Source organism: Equus przewalskii, chromosome 2 (assembly GCF_037783145.1).
Source record: "Equus przewalskii isolate Varuska chromosome 2, EquPr2, whole genome shotgun sequence".
NCBI lineage: Eukaryota > Metazoa > Chordata > Mammalia > Perissodactyla > Equidae > Equus > Equus przewalskii.
In genome coordinates, this window is record NC_091832.1 from 43838915 (window position 1) to 43866836 (window position 27922).

The window sequence follows — 27922 nt, forward strand, 5'->3', positions numbered from 1 at the left end:
CTACCTCTTTCTCATTCTCTCAACTCACTATCAAATTGATAAAATTAATACCTTTTTCTTAGTCTTCATTCTACTCAAACTCTCTGCAGCCTTACAACTGATAACCTCCTTACAACCCTGTGCCCTTTGCATCCCTGACCTCATATTCTTCTTGTTCTACTACCTCCCTGACCATTCCCTCTCAGTCTTTACTGGTCCTCTCTCCTTTGGTGACACTTAAATGGAGCATTCACCACATTTCTGCCCTCAAGTCCCGTCTCTTCTCCCATGACAATTTCACTCACTACTATAACTTTTCTTAATTCTTTTGAACTGATTCATTCATTCTTTCAACCAATGGACACTGTTCTGGGCAAGACATATGGCAATGAGCAAGACAAACAAGGTCCCTACTTTCACGAAGTTTATATGCTTTACCAGAGGCAGTGCCAGCATATCTCTATTTGCCCCTCCAGACCTACTCACCACCCTTCCCCACCCTGCCCCATGCCAAGGAGGCTGACCTCTACAGACTCCATCACCAGGGCTTTCTTGCCCTCTGAAAGTTCAGTGAAGAAGGAAAAACAGGGTGATATGAATGCCTTCCTAGTCTTTCAACCACATTTCCAATGTTATATTGTATACATACATGCTATGTACCCCAATTATAGCTAAAACAGAACCGATACATTTGCATCCAGTCTCCCCAAAACACATCCCTCCTATATTCTCTGTATCAGTTAATGGCCTCACCTAACTCCAGCTGTTGAGGTTTGAAAGCTAGGAGTTACCTCCAACTCTTCTCATCTGTCAAGGCCCGCAGTCAATCTGTCACAAAATTCTCTCTCTCACACACACATACAACTCAGCCACGCTAGCTCCTTTCTCTGACCCACTGCCACAGACACTCTTGCCAGGAGCAATTTTCTCTCAACTCCAGTCCTTCCTCTTTGCTCATTCATTCATTCAATCAATTTACCAAGCCCATCCTAGGTGCCCAGTACTCAAGTCTCTGACCTCTAAATATGTACATCTAGGGGCCAGCCCCATGGCATAGTGGTTAAGTTCAGGGTGTTCCACTTCGGAGGCCCGAGTTCCCAGGTTTGGGATCCTGGGCACGGACCTACACCACTCATCAGCCATGCTGTGGCAGCAACCCACATAATAGAGGAAGACTGGCACAGACGTTAGCTCAGGGCTAATCTTCCCCAGCAAGAAAAAAAAGAAAAAGATGTACATCTAACTGACGGAGAATAGGAGTAAACAAGCAACTCCAATACAAACAAAATGTGCTATGATCAGGAAAAGCACAGAGTGCTAGCGGTGCACACAGGAAGGGTACACAACATATTCTGAAAAGAGCAACAAGGTCAAGAAGGCTTCTCGGACAAGTCTCATTTAAGGTGAAACCCAGAGGACAAGGCCCGTCAGCAAAGAAGAGCATATATGTATGTATACACATGTTTTGAAGGAAGGTGCACCTTCTAAGTCAAGGCGGTGGCAACACACAAGGCCTAAAACCAAGAGAAAGCATGGCACCCTGGCACAATCAGAATCTAAAAGAATTTAACATGGGGGCTGGCCCCGTGGCTGAGTGGTTAAGTTTGCGTGCTCTGCTGCAGGCGGCCCAGTGTTTCGTTGGTTCAAATCCTGGGCGCGGACATGGCACTGCTCATCAAAACACGCTGAGGCAGCGTCCCACATGCCACAACTAGACGGACCCACAACCAAGAATATACAACTGTGTACCGGGGGGATTTGGGGAGAAAAACGAAAAAATAAAATCTTTAAAAAAAAAAAGAAAAAGAATTTAACATGGCTCAAGTGTGGAGAGGAAGCTGGACATGTAAGCAGGTGGCCCTTATTAGCACCTTAAAGGAGAACTGACTTTATCCAATAAATCCCACTCCTCTGCCTAAAAAAAAAAAAAAGACAAAAAAACTCTAAAAGCCTCTCGCAGAGCAGAGGCAATAAAATCCAGACTCCAGAGTCTGACTTTCCAAGCCCCTACGACCTGACCCCCACCTATTTTTCTGGGCTCATCTACCCACACATGCCCGGAATTCCAGCCACCCCCCGTACTCTCCTGGCTGTGTGCCTTTGCTCCATTTCCTCTACTTGGAATTTCTCCTCCAACCACCATGTTTGCCGTCAATGATGGCAGGTAAAATTCTACCTCCTTCAAGAAGTCTTCCCAATTCCTCCTGGTGCCTAATTACAGCATTCATTATGACCTGCCTTGAATCAGTTACATCCCTACCTGCTCCCCTGCAGACTGGAAGCTTCTGGACTATGTATGAACTGAAGTGAATACTAATTTCAAAGACTAGGAAAAATGTTCAAAGAAATATTCAATTTGCCAGTATTGCAATCCAAAATAATCAACCATGGAAGGTCGTGAAAAAAAAATTATTTTGAATTACATAAATAAAATCAATCAAAAGCCTAGATTTCTGTATTTTTTCATATAAGTATCTCTAAATAAAAATGGCTATACACTGCTTCATAAGATTAAAAAACAGTAAGTAAATGAGCTCAGAAGGGTTAAGTTACTTGCTCAAAGTCACGAGGCACTTAAGCGACAGAGTAAAGACCAGAGTCAAGTCTTCAGATACTCTTTCTGAAAAGCTATAAACAGCCAGAATATTACCAGAGTACCCTGACACATCACACCAACCAGTTCATCCGACTCCCTGGAACTTCTTTCCCTCATTCTTCCCTCAATTCCCATTTTCCTTCAGAGCTCAGTTCAAGAAGCCTCCTCCAACCTCTTTGATTAGTCAAATCCCTTTACGACACACTGCACTTGCTGTCATAGCATATATCCATCTACACAAAAGGAGAGAGAGCGAGCGTGTATCTCTTCCTAGCACTGTATCAGCTGTAATTTCACAGGGCCCTTTGATTAATGTTGACATCCCCATTTGCTCCATGAGGACAGGGACTGTGTCTATCCTTCTCTGTGTCTGGCACCTTATTATTATTTGTTGGGTAAATGAACTGACTTAAGAGTATAATAATAACTGATATTCACATGCCCCCATAGAACTAAAAGATCCTAAAACATCCTCTGACAACTCTAAAAATAATAATAGTAACAATTATATAAATTTAATGTCACAATTTTATTGTAACATATTCTAACTCTGTGATAATTAAACATTCATATATGGAATCTGCTAATTCTCCATTAATCAGAATGCGTGTTAACCAGAATACCACATTTTTTCTAAACATGCAAGGGATCAGCAAACTTTCACATCAAAAGCACACATACCACAAGACGCCAACCTACAAGCTATACAAATAGCTATTTGCTCTCTTGGAACCTGAAAAGTCCAATTCCAGCCTAACAGTGAATTACAGTGTTTCACCAAGGCAGCCTATTGTATTAATAAATTAAAACAACAATATATTTTTAATTTTTGCAGGTAAAGATTCACCCTAAGCTAACATCTGTTGCCAATCTCCCTCCTTTTTTCTTTTTCCCCCCAAAAGCCCCAGTACATAGTTGTGGATAGTTCTAAGTTCTTCTGGTTCTTCTATGTGAGCTGCCACCACAGCATGGCTACTGACAGACAAGTGGTAGGGTTTTGCACCTGGAAACTGAACCCGGGCCACCAAAGCGGAGCATGCCAAACTCTAACCACTACGTCATCAGGGCTGGCTCTTCCACAGTATTTTTTTTTAAGCCAAGATGCTTAGGTACTTGAGTTAGCCAGTAGTTCCCAAGCAAATAGCAGATCAACAAAATGATTTAAACTCCCCAAATCAATCCACAGATTTAACATAATCCTTATCAATACCAAAACTCCCTTTTTTGTAGAAATTACCAAGCTGACCCTAAGATTCATATGGAAATTCAAGGGACCCAGAAGAGCCAAAACAATCTTGAAAAATAAAGAACAGAGTTGAGGACAGACACTTCCCAATTTCAAAACTTACTATAAAACTACAGTAATCAAAACAGTGTGGTATTGGCATAAGGACAGACATATAGAACAGTGGATTAGAATCAAGACTCCAAAATTAAACCCACACATATACGGTCCACTGATTTTTGACAAGGGTGCCAAGATTCTTCAATGGGAAAAGAATGGTCTTTTCAACAAATGGTGCTGGGTCAACTATATATTCACGTGCAAAAGAATGAAGCTGGAAGCCTGGCTATCTCACAACATATACAAAAATCAATTAAAAATGAATCAGAGACCTAAATGTAAGAGCTAAAACTACAAAACTTTTACAAGAAAACATAGGTGTAAATCTTCATGACCTTGGATTAGGCAATGGTTTCTTAATTACAAAAGCATAAGCAAAAGCTTAAGCAACAAATGAAAACACAGAAACATCGAACTTAAAATGTAAAACTTCTGTGCTTCAAAGGACACTCAAAAAAGTGAAATGATAACCCACAGAATGGGAAAAATAGCAAATCATATGTCTAATAAGAGACTGATATCCAGAATACATAAAGAAGGCCTAAAACTCAACAGCCAAAAAACTAAACTCAATTCAAAAATGGGCAGGGGGGGCTGGCCCCGTGGCCAAGTGGTTAAGATCGCGCGCTCCGCTGCAGGCGGCCCAGTGTTTCGTTGGTTCCAATCCTGGGCACGGACATGGCACTGCTCATCAAGCCACGCTGAGACAGTGTCCCACATGCCACAACTAGAAGAACCCACAATGAAGACTATATAACTATGTACCGGGGGGCTTCGGGGAAAAAAAGGAAAAAAATAAAATCTTAAAAAAAAAAAAATGGGCAGAGGACTTGAAGAGACATTTCTCCAAGAAGATATACAAATAGCCAAAAAGCACATGAAAAGATGTTCAACATCATTAGCCATAAGGGAAATGCAAATCAAAACCACAGTAAGATACCACTTCACTTCCACAAGAATGTGTATAATCAAAAAGACAGACAGTAACAAGTGTTAGCAAGGATGTGGAGAAATTGGAACATTCAACTGCTACTGGTAAGAATGTAATAGGCTGCAGCCACTCGGGAAAACAGGCAGTTCCTCAAAAACTTAAACACAGAGTTACCATATGACCCACCAATTCCATTCCCAAGTATGCATACCCAAGAGAAATGAAAACATATGTCCACACAAAAACATGTACACAAATGTTCATAGCAGCATTATTTATAATAGCCAAAAAGTAAAAATAAATCAAATGGCCATCAACTGGCGAATAAATAAAATATGGTATATCTATACAACAGAATACTATTGCACCATAAAAGGAATGAAGTTCTGAAATATCCTCAATGTGGACGAACCTTGAAAACATTATGCTAAGGGAAAGAAGCCAGTCACAAAAGGCCACATATTGTAGGAGTTCATTTATATGGAATGTCCAGAATAAGTAAACCCATAAAGTCAGAGCTACTAACGGGTAGAGGTTTCTTTGTCAAGTGAAGATGTTCTGGCATTAGATGGTGGTGATAGTTGCACAACTGTCTAAATAAACTAAAAACCAGTGAATTGTATATTTTAAAAGGCTTAATTTTATGGTATATGAATTATATCTCAATAAAGTATTTAAAAAAGGAGTCAAATCCCTTTAACTACTAACAATTACTTTGTTGATTTTATGTTTCTTTAACACATTATATACTTTTCTCTTTTGTTAAGCAGAACATACTAGGCAGTACTGCTTTTCTGAATATACTCAAGGTCATCACCATAAAACATCAATTACTAAGGAGCCGTATATTCAGAGAATTTGATGGTGTCCAGGCTACTCGCCCTTCACATAGTACCTCCAAACTACTGTTGTTTCAGTCTTCCACCCGTCTACTGTAATTGTTTCCTTCTTCTACGATGAGAAATCAAGAAAAACCAGAGATTAGAGGCAGGAAGGATATATCAAAGAAAAGGCAAACGAGAGCGCACACAGGTGGCCCCATACACTTCAACAGAGACTGTTTCCTGTTTTCTTCCCCCTAGATCCCCTCTTCTGAGGCAACGTCTACCTTTCTTACTAAGGATGAACGTTTCCAACCTTTCAAGTTTACTGTCCACAACGAAGGGGAAAGCGAGGAAGCTCACTCAAGTATCTGAACTGTGGAAAACCTCAGATGACACTGACATTCCCCAAACTTGCCTGATTCTACCTGAGAACCCACAAAGGACAAAGACTGCACAGACCATCAGGTTCCAGTGCGTCCTGCCTGCTTCACCGCTGCTCAAAGCACAGCCTTAGGACAGTTATTACACCCATTACTGACTTATTCACACACACCCGCCTGGCTGACTGAGGACGCTTGGCCTCCTATCTATAGCTACAATGAACATTTTCTCTGCAAAAAATGTACTCACTATAGCAACTGAACATAAGAAATCCATTTTGGAATCAATATTCTTTCTTTTACACTAGTTGATGGAGACAGTTTGAGATGCCAGGACTCCCTGCTACAGTCCCCTTGTCACACAATCTCCTTTCACCCTAAGGCCCTCTAAATGATCAGCAGGCCAACGGATCCTAACCAACCCCTTCACAGTTGACAGGACCAGGGTGAAGACCTGGCCTATGGAAGCAAAGCAACTGGCTAAGAGGAGTTAGTCCAATTCTCTATCTTGAGTATTTTAAATACGGGCTATAGAGACTAGAGTCAGATGACGGTGAGCACTGAAACTAGAGTCAGGACACACAGGATCCATGATGGGAGCCACAGCAGGCCACAACTACGTGAAAATTATGGTGGAGGAAGGAAGCTACATGTAAGTGGAGAAATCTCATCTGCAAGGAGAAACAGGAACAGCAGAGATGAGAGGCATGGTCTCCCAGAAGAGATCCCAGCTCAGCCCAAGGGGTCTCCAGAGGAAAAGTCTACTTCAGACTCTCCAGGTCCAGCTCCCAGACTGTCCAGCTGCACTTCAGTTTCTATCCTGGGAAGCTGAGACTCCTTCTGCTCTTATACAAAAACCACCTTCAGGGGGCTGGCCCCATGGCCAAGTGGTTAAGTTCACACGCTCCGCTGCAGGTGGCCCAGTGTTTCGTTGGTTCGAATCCTGGGCGCGGACATGGCACTGCTCATCAGACCACGCTGAGGTAGCGTCCCACATACCACAACTAGAAGGACCCACAACGAAGAATATACAACTATTTACCGGGGGGCTTTGGGGAGAAAAAGGAAAAAAATAAAAAAATCTTAAAAAAAACAAAAAAACCACCTTCACTTAACTAACTTGAGTAGCCTATGTCCCCTGCAATCAAAACCGCTCTAACTAAAGTAGGGCCTGATTACCCTCCCTGACATCAAGTGCCCTAGTGTGCACTTTCTGTATAAATGAATCCCAAAGGCCTGATTACCATTGTTTATTTATTTTTTGGGTGTGTGTGTGTTTGTGTGTCTGTGAGAGAGAGTGAGATTTTGACATTTTATTCAAGGCACAATCTCCCACCTTGGGGTAAGGAAAATATTGCCATATATTTACTGTTAGGACTCTACAGCTATTTTTCTCATTAGGTTTTGAATCCATTTGGAGGGTTTTTTTTAAATTGTGGTAAAATATACATAAAATTTACCATTTTAACCCTTTTTGAGTACACAATTTAGAAGCATTAAGTACATCCACACTGTTGTGCACCATCATCAAAAACTCTTGTTTATTTTTAACAGAATTCTGAAAACCATGATTTTTTCATTCTTACTAAATAAATGACTTTTGCCTATGCTCTTTCATCAAATGACAAGGGCAAAGACCCTCATCTGAGGTGGTACTGTGGTAGGCTGGCGAAGAAAGTGGCAGAGAACATCCGCAACAACTTGGAGCAGTCCCAGAGCAGCTAAATTCATCCCCAGTTCCTCTAGACATGGCCACAGAGGCTGGAGACTATAAATACCTGGAGAGGACAGATAACAGCTGTCAAAGATATTCAGCCCAGTCAGAAAGGTTGCCACTATCACCAGATTTGCATCAGAAGACACCCATACAAGCGACAAGGGGTCATATGTAGAATAATCACATTCAGAAGAGAAAGAGTGCTGTTCCTCAACTCCCAGAACGCCTGGAATAAATCCCTGGGCCTTGAATTTGGTCAAGTAATCTATGATCAATTTTTGGAGGACCCTAGGAAGAAAGAAAGTACTTCAAAACTTTTGAGTACCCACTCACCACCTTCTGCTTGTTATAGCTCTCTTTTTAAGCACAACAGCCTCTATCAATAAAATTAAATGGGGAAGAGACCTCCATCAGAAGCTTTGTCAAAGCAAATAATTCAGCCAGCACATTTCACAATGGCAGAGACAGAAGGGAGAACACTGCGCACTTTAACTTGTCCCTCAGTATCTTTAAATTTGAAAGAAACTTTGGATTAAGTTATATTCAAGTTATCAATTAGGTTATATTCAAGGCCTCTCCAAATGCAAGACCTGTAGCACCCCAGGAAGTACGCCCAAGCACAGACCCTATACAATCTATCATAGCGGACATACTAAAACTCCCCAATCCAGATGGGTTTCTTAATAGAAAGAGTCTTATTTACTGACCTACTGGCAATCAATACATTTTAATAACACTTATATTAATCAACTCCAGAAAATACAACTAAATGAATATAAATAGTACCTTAAACATAAAAAGTCTGAGATGAGCAGACACTTTTTCATGTCATCATACATTATTTAAGTCTATTTTTCCAAAACTATGAACTCTCATCCATATCAGAATAAAAGACCTGAAATGTGTCATAGGGAATAACCAAGCAGAAGGAACATTTTTGTGCTGTGCATCTTTAACAACTTTTACAATTTTTTAAACTTAACACTTGCAATGTGTTAAACACATCTAAAAAATTAAGCCCTCTACATACACCAGAAAGGAGGCCCCTCAGTGACTATAGTTCAAATTCCTCCTACATGGCTTGAGCCAACGTTTTAATTCTTGACCTGGAGCAAGCACCTCAAAAAGAAAAGAGACAGTTAGGCAGAAGAGAATAGCTGCATACCAGCAAAAGAAGCCATAAAGCAAAATTCCATACATTCAACTTCATTTTCTTATAATAAGTCAGAATGGAAAGGAACTTTAGAGGTCATCACTAGGACAACCCTTTACCCAATACACGAATCCCCTCAAAATTATACCAACTAACATTATACCAGAGCTGAGGTCTGGGAAAAACAAGATGAGAAGCTGAGCCAGAATCAAGAGCGATAAAACAGTATCAAGGAAGGAAGAGAAGGTTGCAGAGGCCAAGGAAAGAGGCGTCTAGCACCTGGCCTACACAAGTGGCAGCAAGGACAGCAGAAAATACACCTCTAGCTGGGGTCCCTGGTCCCATTCACCAATGTTCCTGGCTATTGAAAGAGAAGAGGATGAGCTGGGAATCACAGTGAGCTTGTTCTAAAAGCCACTAGGAAACCTAGGCCTTCACGGCCCAAGGACTCATCTAGTATTGTTTGGCTCAGGCGAAGACAAAAATGGTAATGCTGACACTACAACTAGTTTTCCCAATATTTTGAAATCTGACATCAAAACCCGTTAACTTTTCGGGGCCGGCCCCGTGGCCGAGTGGTTAAAAGTCAAGTGCTCGGCTTCAGTGGCCCAGGGTTAAGCCGGTTCAGACCCAGGGCATGGACCTAGCACCACTCATCAAGCCCTGCAGAGGCGGCATCCCACACAGAAGAACTAGAAGGACCTTCAACTAGAATATACAACTATGTACTGGGGGGATTTGGGGAGAAGAAAAAAGAAAATGATTGGCAGATGTTAGCTCAGGGCCAATCTTTAAAAAAGAAAAAAAACACCATAACTTTTCATAAATACAACAGTGGTACAGTTTTGAAAATTAGGGAGTGTTTACAGGGACCCTCTACCATGAAATATTCCTTTCTTCAAGTATTTACAATTAGATTCCTTCCTAGAAATTATATTTAAATAATTTTAAAAGAATTTAGTTCTTAGAGAAAATAATAAACATCATTTAAGTCATCTTCAAATGCTTATTCACGTCTATCTGCTCTTATGTTCTTCTTAGAGCATCTACTTAACGGAGAAAGCTAAAGACAAGACCAAAGACCTCTGCTCCCCTTCAGACAACACAAAGCTCTCGTTTCACTTAAGGGTGGGAGGAGATGGTATCCACGTTGTCATGAGGTTTAAAGAGTCATCTCAGGAGTAACACTGGGTATCAGTCAAAATAGCTGCAGTTCAAATCGTCTACTCTAACCATAACTGTAACTGAGCTAAAATGACTTCCAAATATAACACACCTTATTTCTAAACGTTTCTTGGCAATTAAATACCTAGAAAGTCAAAAAGAAACAAGAAAGCAGAAAAAATGAACTTTTTTAAAGCTCACCATTCATCAACTACAGGAGGCTCGAAAGATGCCATACGCTGGAGGCTCAGCCTCAAACTCGGCCCTGTAGAGGAAAACTCCAAATAAGATTTCTTCAAAAACTGCTCTCACGCAGCACTAAATTACAAGCAGTGACCTCCCTGGAGGAGAAACCGGAGGCAACAGCTACAAGAGTGTACAATCTAGAGGAGAGGAAACCTAACTCCAACACAAGGGATGCTATGCTAGTTACATAATAATAACAAAACATATTGAAAATGCAAATCTCAAACAATAATGTTATTTAAAATATTTCAAGAGAAACAAAATGCCCCCACCCCAAAGTCCAAATGCATTCCAAGCGTAATCTGAACAGAACATAATTTTATCTCCAGGCCTACCCTCTCTGAAATAAAGGAGAATCCTCCAATTTAGTCAAATTACAACAGAAATGCCACTTTAAAACAAAGGAGCTACAGCATAGCACTCTGAACTTCATGGGAGAACAAAAATGTAGTGTCAATATGTTCACAACACAGCTCAATCCACAAAATCATGAGATAATTAAACTGACTGTTTTTAGGTTTCAATCTGTTTCGCCAGAAACCTTGTCCAAACTACACTGATGCAAATCAGCATGAGCAACTCTAGCTCTATCAAAACAACTCCAGTGTCTTATCTTTTGTTTTACCTTTTATCGCTGATTTATGGGCTGACTGATGGTAAACTGATTTGCGCGTGTGCCAGAAGTCAGCTCAGGAATACAAAACACAAAAAGAGATTTAGAAGAATGAAATTCATGAATGAAAATGCTGACGTCATAGTTCAGCTCCCAGCAGAGCTTAGGGTAGTCTGTGAGGAACCGATGTTAAATCATCAGCCATTTAGTGAAGGAGATGAAACAGAAAAAGCCCCTGCTCAGAATAAGGGAAGGGGAAAGAGAGAAAAACTGTATTAACAACCTTTACCCTAGACCAAAAATGAAAAATACACAATGTATAAGCCACAAACAAGATAACTTCTAAACCATGGAACTGTTTCATACTATTGTTACAAGTAAAATTTTCAAAAGATATGATTGGCGGCTGGTCCCAGGCGTAAAGTTCACACACTCCACTTCGGCGGCCTGGGGTTCACCAGTTTGGATCTCCGGTGAGGACATGGCACCGCTTATCAAGCCATGCTGTGGCAGGCATCCCACATATAAAAGAGAGGAAGATTGGGCTGGTCCCGTGGCCGAGTGGTTAAGTTCGTGCGCTCCGCTGCAGGCGGCCCAGTGTTTCGTTGGTTCAATCCTGGGCGCGGACATGGCACTGCTCATCAAACCACGCTGAGGCAGCGTCCCACATACCACAACTAAAAGAACCCACAACGAAGAATATACCACTATGTACCGGGGGACTTTGGGGAGAAAAAGGAAAAAATAAAAAATAAAATCTTTAAAAAGGAAAAAAAAAATAGAGGAAGATTGACACAGATGTTAGCTCAGGGCCAATCTTCCTTAGCAAAAAGAGTAGGATTGGCAGCAGATGTTAGCTCAGGGCTAAACTTCCTCAAAAAAAAAAAAAAGGGCGGGGGCTGGCCCCATGGCCAAGTGGTTAAGTTCGTGCGCTCCAATGTGGTGGCCTAGGGTTCGGATCCTGGGCACGGACATGGCACTGCTCGTCAGGTCACATTGAGGTGGCGTCCCACAGGCCACAACTGGAAGGACCCACAACTAAGATAAATAACTATGTACGGGGAGGGGGTAGAGGTGGGGGTTGGGGAGATAAAGCAGAAAAAAGGAAAAAAAAAGATTGGCAACAGTTGTTAGCTTAGGTGTCAATCTTTAAAAAAAAAAAGATATGGTTAGTTGTGTCTCTAAAGCAGAACACAGTCCCATCCCCACCTTAAATCTTTCTCCCATCATGTGCCATCTCATCCAAACATAGTTTTAGGTCTTCAATGAAAACCAGCTGGCATTGCCATACCACGTCTAATTTTAAGCAATTGTGAATACAATGGGGTGGGACTCAGTGACCTCAGGCAAGCTACTGGAATGTTTAAGTGAGAGGGAAAAAATGCTTTTATCTAATGATGTAATATAAACTAATAAAAAAGATTATAAAAATTTGATTTACCTAAAACTATTAAAAGCAGCTACTAGTGTGGATTGTTCAAATTTTTCATCTCTTGGCAGAACTGAAAATCCAACTAGTACCACATACAAACTTCTATAAAGTTTAGACACAACTTACTAAAATCTTTTTATTCAGGACACTTAAGTAACTGATTCCTAGATTCCTAGTGCTTCCCAGGAAATTTAAGATTATTACATTCTTAGAAAATAAGTGACCCTTAGATCCTTGGTAACCTCTCCAAACCACAAAACTACAAGAACATTCTGTCTTCTTTACCATTCATGTGGCTTAAAATAACCATTCACCCAAAATGGATTTTTTTTTTAATTTAAGCAATAAATAATTTTGCCAATAAACATTTTAAAAAGAAGATCTTATTAAGTTAAAATGCAAACATACCAGTTTTATCTGTAAATCTACAATGTTCAAAGAGATCATCTCACATTTCCACCACAAATATCTTTGACAGAACATCACTACCCCCTTGTGGATTCACAATAAAAAATCCTTATCTTCAATCTTCACTTTTTAAATGTTTCATTCCAGTGAACTTCCATTAAAGTTTACATTTTCTTCACTAAGAAGGGTTATTTTATTTCAATAACTTTTTGAAAAAAGAAAAAAACATTTTTAAATAACCAATTCCATCAACTTCTTTATCTTCTAAACATCCCCATTTTGGGAGTGTTCTTTATACAGTAGGTATATGTGCCTATTTCAACATGGTAACCATATCAACATTCCATTTTTCCAGAGAATATCTGAATTTATACTTCCAATCATCACTTTCAGATTATTTTTTAAAATACATGGGTAACTTCTTCACTATTGTAACTTTTTTCTTTCTATTTGATAATTTCACACTTTCCACCAATTTTTTATTGCTTCCAAGTGGTTTGATATCCAAGTGCCCCAGAAATCCAATGGGGCACATACATCCTCAGAAATGACTCTTCAGACAAGATTAAAAACCAAATCTAAGTTTTAAAAAGATTCTTGATTGTATTCTACACCTTCAGAAATGCTTCCTGGCAATCTAAATCAATCCTGATGAAGCAAAAAAAGATAATACCTATTTTTCAAAACCAGAAATAAAGGCTTTGTTTTTTTTCTTTTTTATTAGTGCAACAGCACCTCTGGTTGTATGTATGTACCATTCTACTATAACATACAGATGCATCTTGTTAAATGTACACTACAGAAAGGATTAAATAAACTTAAATATCTGGTTTCTCACTCGTTACAGACAGATTTAGCTGAAAGTATAAACTATCTCCACAATAACGCACAGGCTACAGAGAAAGTCCTGACGAGTCTTCTGCCGTTACTCAGAGTTAACTCCCCATCTTCTCACAGATGCTGAACACAAAAGCAGAGATGCGGTAATTTACTATTATTATGAAAAGACAAATTCCAGTATTCATTCCAATGGTTAGGTGAAAATAAAAGAGGAAAAATAATCCACTTTGCAAGTGTTTTTAAGTGACTAAATACATAATCTTACCTTATGGGAATTGATAAGGAAAATAAGAGACAATGAGTGGTCTGTGAAATAACTGAATGCTATGTGTTCCAAAAGGCTTTTCACTTGTCACCCCCATTGAAAACTGTATATACAAAAACTATGAATTAAGCAACATGTCGAAAGCTAGTGGCTGAACCATGGGGTAGGAGCAGTCAGAGCTGGCCTTCGTGGAATTTGGGGGGATTTTGTTATGATTGTTGTTTCTGGATTTTTTTTTTTTTTTTTTTGGAGAGAAGGCAGGGAGAGATATTTTGGATGACATTAGGAAGTGAGATTAGTGATGAGAGTAAGCCACTTAATTAGTCTCCAGGTAGTAACATGGTTAAAACTGTTAAGCACACAGTCGCAAACATTTCTTACAATGCATGTCACTTTGTGCACTTGTAACTATGGAACCATACTGCCGAGAGCAGAGTGAGGAAAACAGCCCCAAACCAGCACATCTCCCTCGCAGTCACTCTCTGCTAGTCTGCTCAGTCTCAGAAAGGGATATGTTACATGACTTGAAAGGCTTGGCTAAATCTGAAAAACAAAAATGTGACCATACTTTTCCAAGTGAGCAAAGAACTCACGTCTAAGAGAACATGGAACTCTATCAAGAATAAGCAAAATATTGGGGTGAATGTAGAAGAACCATTAAAAAAATATCTCTCTGGTCATTCCATCTTATGATATGTCAATCAGTTGAAAGTAAATGAACAATCCTCTAAAAAAGAGTGAAAAAGGAAGTAATGTGGCTGACACTTGGCCTCTCTTTGCAGTGGGGTACATAATATTTCTTTTTCAGTCCAGGGTAATAAGCTAAGAAAATGCTCAGGAAGCATTACCGATCTCTACACAAGGAGGCCCATGACCTTCTACAAGCAATGGCGTTTAAAGCAGAGATGCGATACAACCTTAGAAATACACAGCCAGCATACAGATGGCAAAAAGACACCTTTTACTTTGTCCCACCATATAAAAAAATCGAGGACTGCTGTCCATTTGTCAATATATACAGAGAAATACTTTCTTACAAATACATGACAAATATCACGGAGTGGAAGACCATCTATATGTTTACAAGCCCCTCTTTCTAATGACAGATGGTGACATCTAAACCACAGGACTGATGGACACTACATCCATGGATGGCACAAAATAAAAGGATCTGATAGTGTCTGATCAACCTATATCCTGAACCTGATTAGGTATTCAAAAAGAAAAAGAAAAGAAAGATAGATTACACACTGTAATCTAGAAAACAGAGTGAATGACCAATCATGTTATACGGACAAAGAAGTAGAGAGCAAGAACACTCCTTACTCTCACCCTCAAACACACCAAAGACTAAAGACAGTATTATAACAGGCAAAGTAACATTAGACCACCCCATACAACTTTGTGAATACAGGCCCCAGATGAAGTGGTATACCTGTTGGCTCTGCCCAAAGAAATTTACCATTATCAAGCCAAAGAGACAGAAGGCTAAACGCAGCAAAATCAAACTTTCAAAATCATACACGGGGAGGCCCACATACTAGAAGGACACAGTGTTTCACCCCGGGACGCTATCCAGTTACAAATACTAATATCATTCTTGCTGTGTGGCTTAGGTCCCCTTCCATCTCCCTATCCTTAGGGAAACAAAAAGTAACGCTGCCTCTTACTACACAACAACTGGAATGGTGGGCACCCCTCTTTACCGAATGATAGAAAGCCTATGAATACAGAAGACCTACAAATTCTTTTTTATAATAATGATGACAAAGGCAATAAAGAAATCTCTTTATGTGGCAAAAAATGAGAGGTAGAATTTAAGTCATCTAGAACATTTAAAAGAAAAAGGGCATGGTAACTGATTCTAGAAGATACAGAACATTTCATAAAATGATCTGTTATAATGGAAATACAAAAGATACACCCATCACCTGTCACCACAAAAAAGTCAGTCACATAGTCACTGAATAAAGGACAACACCAAACCACATACTGCAACAATCCCAAAGAGGAGTTCTTCTCAAGAGTGAAATGCTAGCGGAATTAGTTTCCACAGACACTGTGGAGGGAAAATCTGATTTAATATAGGAGGAAATGAAAAAGTGCATTTCAGGTTAATTCTTTATTATTATCATCATCATTATGTATACCTACCCTACATCCAAAAATAATCTGAGGCTATTTATCAAAAAAAAAGACACAAATAACATACTATTAAAAAGTATAAAGTATTAAAAGTCACATAATAAATAAAAGCAGTGATAACTATACCAGATTTCTAGCCTAAGAATGGTCACTACAATTAGGCATTAAATTTAGATTAAAACTTCCTGGCAGTGAAAATGTTAACAGCAGCTCATACAGTTCTTACTATCTGATAATCTGAAACATACCAGCTAATCATAAGAGAAAATTATTTTTCTACCAATTCCTTATATAAAGGATGCATCTGATTTCATGTTCTATACAATACCTAGCATGCTGCTGTTCAAATGTTAAACAAGCATTCCAATCAACCATCTATCTAAATGACCTAAAAGTTATGCCTAGATGATTAGAAAGAAGGTTGACTACTTTTTTCTACACACACACACCCCCTACACAGTCCGAGGGAAAGCTGTTAAATGCCTCTCCTGTCTACCCTCCACCCTCTCCACCACCCCAACTCTGCAGGGAGGGGAAAAAGCTCATTGCGATAGTACATTAACAGAGTATATTTTTGAAAGATTACAATCCAAACAGTTAAAATTCAGAAAAGAATACCTTACAAGACTATATAAAAGACAAGCAGAAGATACACTGAAATCATACTAACAAGACCACTATGGTCTCAAGCAAAGTCACATAACCCCACAGATTCAGGCACATAAGAAGCTCAGTAAAGGTCTCTGGAATGAATGCGCTCAGTGATGGGAATATTGACATAAGAACTTCTCTCCAAAAGGACGAATTCAAAGGTCCCACAAAGGAGGCAACAGGAACAACTATGAGGAGAAAGGAAGAGAACGTGAGCATCCCCTTCTGTTGTTTTTCCCATAAGGAAACCAGAAAGAAGTACAACTGCACACAAAGAGTTATTTCCCTGCATCTTAGGAATGAGAAATGAAGAACGGCCCTGAGTAACAAAGGAGTGGGAAAAATGTTCGGCCACAAGACGGGCTACCTCAAAATCAGCCAGAAAGAATTATAATCCTACCAGGGACACAAGCTACACCCAGCATAAACAGAGAACTAAAATAATGTCACCTGACTGTAAAGAACTGGCTATTTTAGGGAGAAAGCCTAAAAACTACAAAAAGGGAAAAATGCGGATAAGCAGGATGTATAAATACGTCTCAAAGAGCAAGCAAGAGCAGCCCCACTCTTTTGAGAGGGAAAATCTGACCTTGAGTAGAGGTTGCTGTGTACACATCAACATTCTGAATCCACTCAATGATGAGATGGAGAAACTCAACATTTCCCTGGTACAGGGTAAGTCAAGACTTCAAGTAGACAAGGGAAGAGATGATCCATGGGTCACCCAGCCTTGTCCAAAAGGCTTGGGGAAGGAGACAGAGGGAAGGAGAGGAGAGTGACGTCTAGCAGAGAGATGTAAAAAGAAGAGTAGTTAAGAGAACTCATCTAGCCTCACTACAAGAGAACACTGGGCACTGGAAGAGTAAGAGGGAAAAGCTGATCTCCAGTAACCTATGGGGACAGGTGACACAGAAAGCACAACCGTACTAAACTCGAAGAAAGGAACCTAACCTTACACACTAACCTCAAGTGTGTTCCTCCAACTTGTACCCTTTTCCTTCCACTGCCCACTGTATGGAGCACCCCGGTTAGCAGGGGAAACACCAAAAGGCAGTGGGTGGTGTGGAGAAGGGCAGGAAAGGATCCACCCCTGGAAGTGAGATGACTCTGCTGGGCACACTCCAACACACACAGCAGGTATTCAACTCTTGTTTTCCAAGGGTCATTAACACTACACCCTAAAAATACAAATTGCATCAAACTGGGTATAGATACAGACAGACTAAAAACAACAGAAAAAAATTTAAAAACCAAAAAAGAGGAAAATGAGGTCAAAAGCGCTACTTTCAGTCAACGAGTCTTATGCCCCCGACTGGACAACTCCACATTAACAGAAGGGCAAAGTCCCAAAGTCGAAGCCTAATGTGACCAATCCTCCAGATAACCCTGTCTCCTTACTCGGTAATCCAGGTGGAGAGAGTGTCCTTGCTAGAAAACTGCTTAAAGGTCCAAAAGCTCGGAGTCTCACAGAGCTTGTTGGGGAGGATGAGGCTCCAAGCGAAGCCTGTCAAAAAGTAAGACTCTGTTGCTCAGTGACAGCAGCTGGCAACCATTCTAAGCCTACTGAGAGACGGAACTGAGGGGACCAGAGGAGGCCCAAATCATTCCCCGACCCCAGAGCCAAGGGGAAACACCAAATACACAAACTGTGACACTCAGGAAAACCTGGAGAATAATCCCTCCCACTCTTTCGTGAAGTGTCACAGGCCTTTCCAAAGGTACCTTTTCCTAACGTACCCAACCTCTCTCAATTATTTAAACGGCCAAAATAAAACAGCGACATATTTATGGCCATTCATTCCTAGTTGTCACAGAAACACATATTCTTCTCACCCACTCCTATTGTTTGCCCAAAATACATGAGATGTCTTTCCCCTACACGGCAATAAAGAAATCAAGACAAGAACTTTAAACTCTAGGAAGAATCAAGCAGAGAATACAGCCCCTAAATTCAGAATGCCTAAGTTTTGATGTGCATCGGCAAGCACTCTACACTTCGTGTATTCAGGGACTTGGAACATTCAGGATGTCATTCTGCTTATTCAGTACAGTACAAATGACAAATGAAAGAGTGGTAAGAATTGGCCATTTATCAATGAGTCTTCTGATTCTTCTAAGCCTGAAGAGTTACCAACAACAGTAATACCTATCTTTATTCTTACACTTCAAGGTCCCCACATACACCCAAAATGTATAGATGGTCATCTAACCCTTCCAACTTTCTGTATATATATAATGAATCTGGTTTCATCTACAAATATATGCCTATATGTGTGTATATGTAAACAAATGTACACCATCATGATAATCTTTTTCACCAAAAGAGAACTAGAACAGCAAAAAATAGAAAGCATCCAAATTTCCCCTTCACCTGAAAGCTGCAAGATTGAAAGAAATGTTTGGATCCCACCAGACACAACACGAGGGCCAAAGGAAGGTTCTAGTACAACAAGGAGCACATTGGCAACCTCTTCCCGAATGGCACGTGGGCGACATGGGTGTCTACACTCCCTTTTCTGGATGGAAAGGCATATGGCTTCTTCTTACCCAGCCAACAGGAACACAATTTAAGAAAATTAGAAAAAGTCAAGGTAACAGGCTCACTAAATATGGCTGACTGGGAAACAGAAACCATAAGGAGGATACGAGTTCTCTTAAAAAAGAAATGGGAAGTTTATTTCCAGGGACGATTCAAAGACTCTTGAATGTAGCATGTACAAAGACTGGTTCTTAGTGCACAGAAGACAGTAATCAGAACACCAAAAAACAAGGGCACATGACCCTCCTCCTGGTGGGGCAGCGTCAACTGGTGAATGCTGCCCCCACCTAAGAGGCCAAAGAAAACTGGAAGCAAAATTATACCCTGGTTTTCCTCAGCCATAGGAGTAATTACCGTGGCCCCTTCTTACCCAAATACTAGGCACAATAGAAACCTTGCCCTACATTTGATGGGGCACCCACCCTCCACTAAACAAGGAACTCTAAGGAAAGAGAACACGTTAGAGTAGCTAGACAAATGGGGAAACGCGCCCGGGAATGTCCAGTTTCTCCCATAGGAAAAAAAGGGCAACTCAAAGGGTGTTCAGGAAATGAGCTCACCCTAACCCAGGAAAGTGTGCCTAATCTGTAAGAAGTATCTGCTTTCCTATTTAGAATGACTTCAGAGCTGCACAGGCCCCCACTATCCACTGGGTGAGGGAAGAACATGGGTAGCCCGAGTCCCCTTGTCCTGGCAAAAGGGTCAATAAATGGAGTGCGGAGGCCCCAAAAGACTCCACAGAAGATGAAAGAATGAGACGGACCCCTTGGCCAAAGAAGGATCAGGGTCACAGAAGGTAAAGGGCAAGGGAGTGTGGAGACCCCACCCTCCTGGCTGCGAGAGGGGCAAGGGCAAGCAAGAGTCGGAGGAGAACGACTGCCAGGGGCGGGGATGTTGCGCAGGCCCCCTCCCAGGAAAGGGAGGGGGAGGGGTCACACGAGGCCCTTCTGCCCGGGGACGTTCAGCAGGAGGGGGTCCCCCTGGTGGGGAGAAGCGCGGGGACCCCCGCCGGCGCTGGGAGGCGCCCACGGGGCTCGAGGCTGATGCTGGACTGAGTCCGCCTGGCCCTGCCACCCGAGAGACAGGGGCGGCGAGGATGAGCGCCGGCCGTGCCCCGACGGGGACCGGCCCGGGGCAGTGGGGCGCGGGGCCGGTGGGGGCCTGAGGCGGATAAACTTTCCGCCCCGCGGCCCCCCTGGGCCCGGCGCTGGGGGCCGGGGGCGGGGGCCGCGCCGGGCCCGGGAGCGGCGGGGATGCCCGGTCCGGGTGGGGGAGGCGCCGGCCCTCCCTCCGCCGGCTCCTCCTCCTCGCTGGGCCCGGCCCCCGCCCGCCGGCCCCCCGCCCCGCCGGCCCCAGACCGCCCCCGGGTGGGGGTGCGCGGCGCCGCGCTCCGCCGCCCCGCGAGTCACCTCAGGACCCGGCCGCGCTCCGCCCCTCCACCCGCCGCCCCCTCCCCGGCCCGGGGCGCCCGCCCGCCCGCCGCCGCCACCACCGCCGCGCCCCCGCGCTCCCGCCCGGCGCCGCTGATGCCCGGGATGTCCGGCGGGGCCGGGTCCCGCCGCCCGCCGCGCCGCCCCCGGCCCCTCACGCTCCGGCTCTTACCTTCCGGCTTGTTTTCGGCAGCCATTTCCCCTCCGCGCGCCACATCCTCCTCCTCCTCGCGACCGGGACCCCGAGCGCGCGCCTCGTACCGCCGCCGCCGCCGGCCCAGCCACCCCGCCGCCGCCGCGCACCCTCCCTGGCCCCGCCCCGCGGCCCACGCACTGCGCCCGTTGGGCCGCGCGGCTGCCACTCATCGCTCCCGCCACCAATAGCCCCGCACCAGGGGTCTCACTACTCTCCGGGAGGAGCGTCCTATCCATCCGGCCCATTGGCTGGTCACCACCCAACGGAATGAAAGGATTGGTCAAGAATCAACGCCCCCTCCCCACCCACTCCCAGGAAAGCCCGCCTTCCAGACCTAAACAAAGCTTCCCAGTGGCCAGGGCCCGAAAGACCTGTCCAATCAGGAAGGGGCCGACACGGAATATTTCCTCGAGGCCGAGATGTGGCGTCTTGATTGGGCGTTACTACAGTGTTTCCCAGGCCGTCCAGACCAATCAAAGGGGGTTCCCGGAACTCGGGAGCGGCGAAGGGAAGCCCCGCCCCCGAGCGTGACCGTCATGAGGAAGGCGCTCGCTCATTGGCACGCTGGGGCTTTTCCCGCGTGCTCCCGGGGCTGAAGGACGTTCCCGGGGAAGCCGCTGCCGGCGCGTGGGGTCCCGGTGGCAGTGGAGGACGCGGCGGGATCTCCGAGATCCCGCAGCCTGCCGCTGCCGAGGGATGGCGGGGGCCGGGGGCCTCGGGCTGAGGTCGGCCGGGCGCCGCGCTCCGGAGGCTGTCGGCCCTGGAGTCCGGGCGTCGCTGCCGGCCGTGGGGGAGGGGCGCGCCTCCCTCCAGGCCCCGCCCCTGCCCCTGCCCGCCCGCCGGTCACTGGCGGCCCGCGTCGCGCGGCCCCACGCGCGGGTGCCCGGACCGCCCGTGCCCGCCTTCCGCTCCCCGCCCCCGACGTGCTCCGTTGTCCCCTTTTCTAGCGGCTTAAAATACTGAAACTTTATTTTGGTCACGTTGGCCATGTGACCCACAGAGCCGATGACTCATAAATGCCCGTCCCAGGATGAGGCGGCTGAACAAAATCTTAGAGAAACGTTCAAGCTCGGCGCGGCTGCTCGAAGGGCGAAGCGAGCCAAGTTCCCTTCAATCCTGGGCTCACATTTCGTGGCTTTTCCGAACAAATATTCCAGCGTCCACTGACTCACTCTCCGTGCGAGGTGTCAGTCGGGGAGAGAGAGCCTAGAAACAGGTTAGGACCCGTCCTATGGGGGGCAGACACCGCAGCAGCTTTTCTGGAAATCCGTCCACACCTAGTGGACCAGTACACGCTGTGCAGAGAAGCCTGAAGAGAGATGAAATGGCAAAGACGAAAATGCCCCCTTCCAGAGAAATTCAGGCATTGTGCACGTGGGCAAGTAATATCGGAAACAAAGGAGAGGGCTGAAATCTCAAAGTTTAAAAAAAGGAAGAAAAGTTGAAAGAGAAGCCGAGCTCCAAGCCCTCCATGTGGATATTGTGTGGTTTGCAGTGAGGACATTTCATTCCTCTACATTTTATTTTTCCCTTTGCTACTGTTGATGACGACTAGCAGAATCAGCGAAAGATCCTCGTTCGAGTATTTTGGCATTGAGATGGACTGCCAACGTGAACTTTGTGCCAATCCTAACAACATGGATTTTTTTTCCTGGTCTTCACAAGTAAAAATTTATTAAGTTTTGCAGAAATAAAGATGTCTCAAAAGACTGATTTGTATTATACACTCATTCTTCAACAAACTTTAATTTTATGAGCCTCAAAAACATGCAAAATTTTAACAACTAGAGTGCAATATTTTATCGATTAGCATTCTTAATAGTACCTATGTTGACGATTTGAGTAGTGAAACATGTTCTTAAAAGTACTGGTGGCATTGAAAGTTGGTATAACCCTTTTGAAAAGCAATTTTACAGTACATATTAAAAGCCATAAAAAATGTCTGCATCTTTTGACCCAATAATCTTACTTCTGGGAATCTATTCTAAGGAAATAGCACTAAATGCCAAAAAAGCTATATGTGTGAAAGTATTCTTCACAGGATCACTGTATCTATTACAACAAAAAATTGGGAGCATCCTAAACGTGCTAATGTTGGATATTTAGTAAGTAAATTGTGTTATATCCACAAAATGGAACATTATGGTAGTCACAGACATCAGAAAGAGAAAGAAAAGCTTATCATTGCTGGGTGGGGAAAAATAGTATTCAAAATTATGGTGTTGGTTTATTATATATGATGTGATTCAAGGTCAAAAAAACTGCAGTTTGTAAAAAGACATACAAAACACACCCAAGAAATTACATCTGGGCGATTATGGGTGGTTTTTCTTATTGTCTCCATTTTCCAGAATACAGTCATAATATAACTATATAGCTTTTATAATTAAAAATGTATTTAAATTAAAAAATAATTTTATACAGTGTTTGCTAGACACCAGACACTGTGTTAGATGCTGAAGGTGTAAAAGTGAATAAAGTTGAGCGTCTCCCTCCAAGGGGCTCACAGCCTAGCAGGAGTGAACAGGTCAAGGTGCAGTGGGGGAGACAGAAGGTAATGAGTATCACCTGAACCTCAAGAATGCATCACCATCACCATTGAAATCACCTATGGGAAGCAGTTTAGATTCTGGCTAGAATGGCAGTTCTCAAAGTGCAGCCTGGGGGCCGGGGGGAGTGGGGGTCCTTAAAACTCTTTCTGTGGATCCACAAGGTCAAAACTATCTTCCTAATAATGCTATGTCAGTCTCTTAGGAGTGTACAGTGGAGTTTTCCAGAGGCTACATAATATATGATATCAAAACAGACTGAAAGCAGAAGCAGATAGGAGAATGCAGCTGTTGTCTATTAAGTGAGATATTAAAGAGATTTGCAGAACTGCAAGACGATGCCGCCCTTATCACTATTTCGTTTTGGAAAATTTAGTTATTTATCATAAAAAGTGTGATGTATGTTAACATGTAGTGGGTTTATTATTTTTAAATGGACTAGTCAATATTTTTTAAATTTCTAAGCAGTACACAAACTATAGATAAACAAATCACATAAAAAAAAGCTCTTTGGGGTCCTCAGTAATTTTTAAGAGTGCAAAGGGATCCTGAGACCAATGAGTTTGAGAACCACTGGTCTAGAGGGTGAGATGTCTTAGGGGGTTGGTTGGCTGTGTCTTAGTCACTTCGGGCTATAACAAAGTACCATGGACTGGGTGGCTTCTAACAACATAAATTTATTTCCCACAGTTCTGGAGGCTAGAATTCTGAGATCAGGGTGCATCCTCACATTGCAGAAAGCAGAGAGGAGAAGTAAGCTCTCTCATGATTCTTAAAAGAACACTAACACTGCCATGGGGTCCCACCTTCGTGACTCATCTAATCCTAATCACCCCTCAATGGCTCCACCTGCTAATACCATCACGTGGGGAGTAGGGTTTCAACTTATGGATTGAGGGGACACAAATGTTCAGCCCATAACAGCTGGTGTTTGTCTTTGCTTGGGAGGGTAACCAAGAGGTGGGCATGTCTGGTAAGGAAAGCAGCTCGGGTTGCTAAATAAGCTCATTTAGAAATGAAAGGAGTCAGAAGATGTGCTAGACACCCCACCCTCCAAATCCTTGCCCATTTTGACCCTAATGTTCTTCAAGGAAAATATGCTACTGTCCATAAACAGACAGAGATAGGTAAATAATGGGAATATTAAGTTGTTACTTTTTGTGTATGTGTGTGTGTGTGTGTGTGTGTGAGGAAGATTGGCCCATTGCTAACATCTGTTGCCAATCTTTCTCTTTTTGCATGAGGAAGATTTTCCCTGCGCTAACATCTGTGCCAATCTTCTTCCACTTTGTATATGGGATGCCACCACAGAATGGTGTGATGAGCAGCGTGTAGGTCCACGCCCGGGATCCAAACCAGTGAACCGCGGGACACCAAAATGGAATGTGGGAACTTAACCACTACGCCAACAGGCTGGCCCCAAATTGTTACTTTTTTATCTCAAAAAAGAGCATTCTTTCCTGGTCAGTTTTCAGAAGTAATTAAAGTGCCTGTTTATTATTACTGGTGATGACAATAATAAAAGTGTTTGGAATTTCTTCCTTAAACTGGAAGTTACTGAAGCTCCATATTACTGGGTTGATAGAGGAAAGCATGGGCTGAACCCATTTCAGAGGCTTAAAAACTTCTAAAAGGGGAACTGGTGATACTACACTCACTTGCACCCAACATTGGACAAGAAAAAAAAGATTGTTCTATCTACGCTTTCCTTAGCTTTGAAAGGACTGCGTTGTTACAAGTAATGATATCCAAAAATTTTGCTTCCAAATAGTTACTCTTCTTGCCTTTTCTTTAATTAATTTTTTTATTTTGAGATAATTGTAGATTCACATGCAGTTGTAAGAAATAATACAGAGAGATCCCATATCCCCTTGCCTTTTCAGGATAAAACATAATGAAAGGAACCAGTCAAGGATGCCCACTTTCACCACTCTTATTTAACATAGTATTGGAAGTCCTAGCCAGAGCAATCAGGCAAGAAAAAGAAATAAAACGGATCCAAATTGGAAAAGAAGAAGTGAAACTGTCACTATGTGCAGATGACATTATTTTATATATAGAAAACCCTAAAAGAATCCACTAAAAAACTTTTAGAAATAATAAATTAACACAGTCGTCACAGGATACAAAATCAACATACAAAAATCAGTTGTGTTTCTATACACTAACAACGAAGTAACGGAAAGAGAAATTAAGAATACAATCCCATTTACAATTGCAAAAAAAAAGAATAAAATACCTAGGAATAAACTTAACCAAAGAGGTGAAAGATCTGTACACCGGAAACTATAAAACGCTGTTGAAAGAAATTGAAGAAGATACAAAAAAATGGAAAGATATTCCATGTTCTCAGATTGAAAGAATGAACATAGTTAAAATGTCCATACTTCCTAAAGCAATCTGCAGATTCAATGCAATCCCTATCAAAGTTCCGACAACATTTTTCACAGAAATAGAACAAAGAATCCTAAAATGTATATGGAACAACAAAAGACCCCGAATAGCCAAAGGAATCTTGAGGAAAAAGAACAAAGCTGCAGGTATCACACTCCCTGGTTTCAAAATATACTACAAAGCTATAGCAACCAAAACAGCCTGGTACTGGCACAAAAACAGACACACAGATCAATGAAACAGAATCGAGAGCCCAGAAGTAAACCCACACATGTATGGACAGCTAATTTTTGACAAGGCAGCCAAGAGCATACAATGGAGAAAGGAGAGTCTCTTCAGTAAATGGTGCTGGGAAAAGCTGGACAGCCACATGCAAAAGAATGAAAGTAGATCATTATCTTACACCATGCACAAAAATCAACTCAAAATGGATTAAAGACTTGAATGTAAGACCTGAAACCATGAAACTTCTAGAAGAAAACACAGGCAGTACGCTCTTTGACATCAGTCTCAGCAGCGTATTTTCAAGTACCATGTCTGACAGGGCAAGGGAAGCAAAAGAAAAAATAAACAAATGGGACTACATCAAACTAAAAAGCTTCTGCACAGCAAAAGAAACCATCAACAAAATGAAAAGACAACCTAACAATTGGGAGAAGATGTTTCCACCCATATGTCAGATAAGGGGTTAATATCCAAAATATACAAAGAACTCATACAACTCAACAACAAAAAACCAACAACCCAATTAAAAGATAGGCAAAAGATCTGAACAGAGATTTCTCCAAAGAAGATATACAGATGGCCAACAGGCACATGAAATGATGTTGAACATCATTAACTATCAGGGGAATGCAAATCAAAACTACCATGAAATATCAGCTAACTCCTGTCACAATGGCTATAATTAACAAGACAGGAAACAACAAGTGTTGGAGAAGATGTAGAGAGAAGGGAACTCTCATACACTGCTGGTGGGAGTGCAAACTGGTGCAGCCACTATGTTAAACAGTATGAAATTTCCTCAGAAAATTAAGAATAGATCCACCAAACGATCCAGCTATTCCACTGCTGGATATTTATCCAAAGAACTTGAAAAAGCAAGTGCATAAAGATACATGCACCCCTATGTTCATCGCAGCATTATTCACAATAGCCAAGACTTGGAAGCAACCTAGGTGCCCATCAAGGGATGAATGGATAAAGAAGATGTGATATATATACACAATGGAATACTACTCAGCCATGAGAAATGACGAAATCTGGCCATTTGTGACAAGATGGCTGGACCTTGAGCGTAATATGCTAAGTGAAATAAGTCAGAGGGAGAAAGTCAAATACTGTATGATCTCACTCATAAATAGAAGATAAAAACAATGACAAACAAACGCATAGCAACAGAGATTGGATTGGTGGTTACCGAAAGGGAAGGATGGAGGGAAGAGGGTGAAAGGGATGATTAGGCACAAATGTGTGGTGATGGATTGTAATTAGTCTTTGGGTGGGGAACATGATGTAATCTACACAGAATTCAAAATATATTACGATGTACACCTGAAAGTTACGTAATGTTATAATCCAATGTTACTGCAATTAAAAAAAAAACCCATAATGAAAATCTGTGAGCTTTGCTAGAACGAACCTTTCACTACATATTCCTTGTTTTCCCTATCCTGCAAACCTTCATCTTTCCTCCTTTCTGCACCCCACCTGCCTCCATTCACAATTATGTTAGCCGTTATAATCTAAGAATGTCTACTCAGTATGCAGGAGTAAAGACTTGTCAGATACTCCAAATCTAATGAGATATTTGGGCCTAGTAGGGCTGAATTCCAGCTCATTTGAAATAAAATGTGAACATAAAAGGTCTTCTTTGTAGACCAGGAATCTGTTGAAATTTTGAAAAGAACAAGTAGTTTCATTTGTTCAATATTTACTTTACTGAAGTATGGCCAAGTCAGAATGGACAGTAGGTCCAAGGACCAACCACACCACTTCTGGCAGGTTTTTTTTCCTTTTAGCATTAAAACCCAGAACAGAACATTATCCTTCGTGGCAGTGATTTCAAGAGATATTGTTTAAACAATAATTATAATCATAAAACCTGTCCACATTGTCCAGCTAT

General features: G+C 42.3%; 1 protein-coding gene across 43 annotated transcripts in view; it reads right to left on the reverse strand.

The window, feature by feature from the left end:
• The window catches only part of CAMTA1 (calmodulin binding transcription activator 1), an 853189-nt gene extending 832151 nt beyond the window's left edge, over positions 1-21038 (reverse strand). For 28 of the 43 annotated variants that reach the window (XM_070610969.1, XM_070610946.1, XM_070610968.1 and 25 more), the window contains exon 1: positions 20831-21038. In XM_070610969.1, coding sequence (XP_070467070.1) covers positions 20831-20875 — 45 coding nt within the window. In that variant the 5' untranslated portion in view covers positions 20876-21038. Of the gene's footprint in view, positions 1-10290; positions 10355-20830 lie in introns of all 43 variants that reach the window. The other 15 variants (XM_070610979.1, XM_070610981.1, XM_070610980.1 and 12 more) reach the window with 2 other exon arrangements.
• Positions 21039-27922: the final 6884 nt, after the last annotated feature.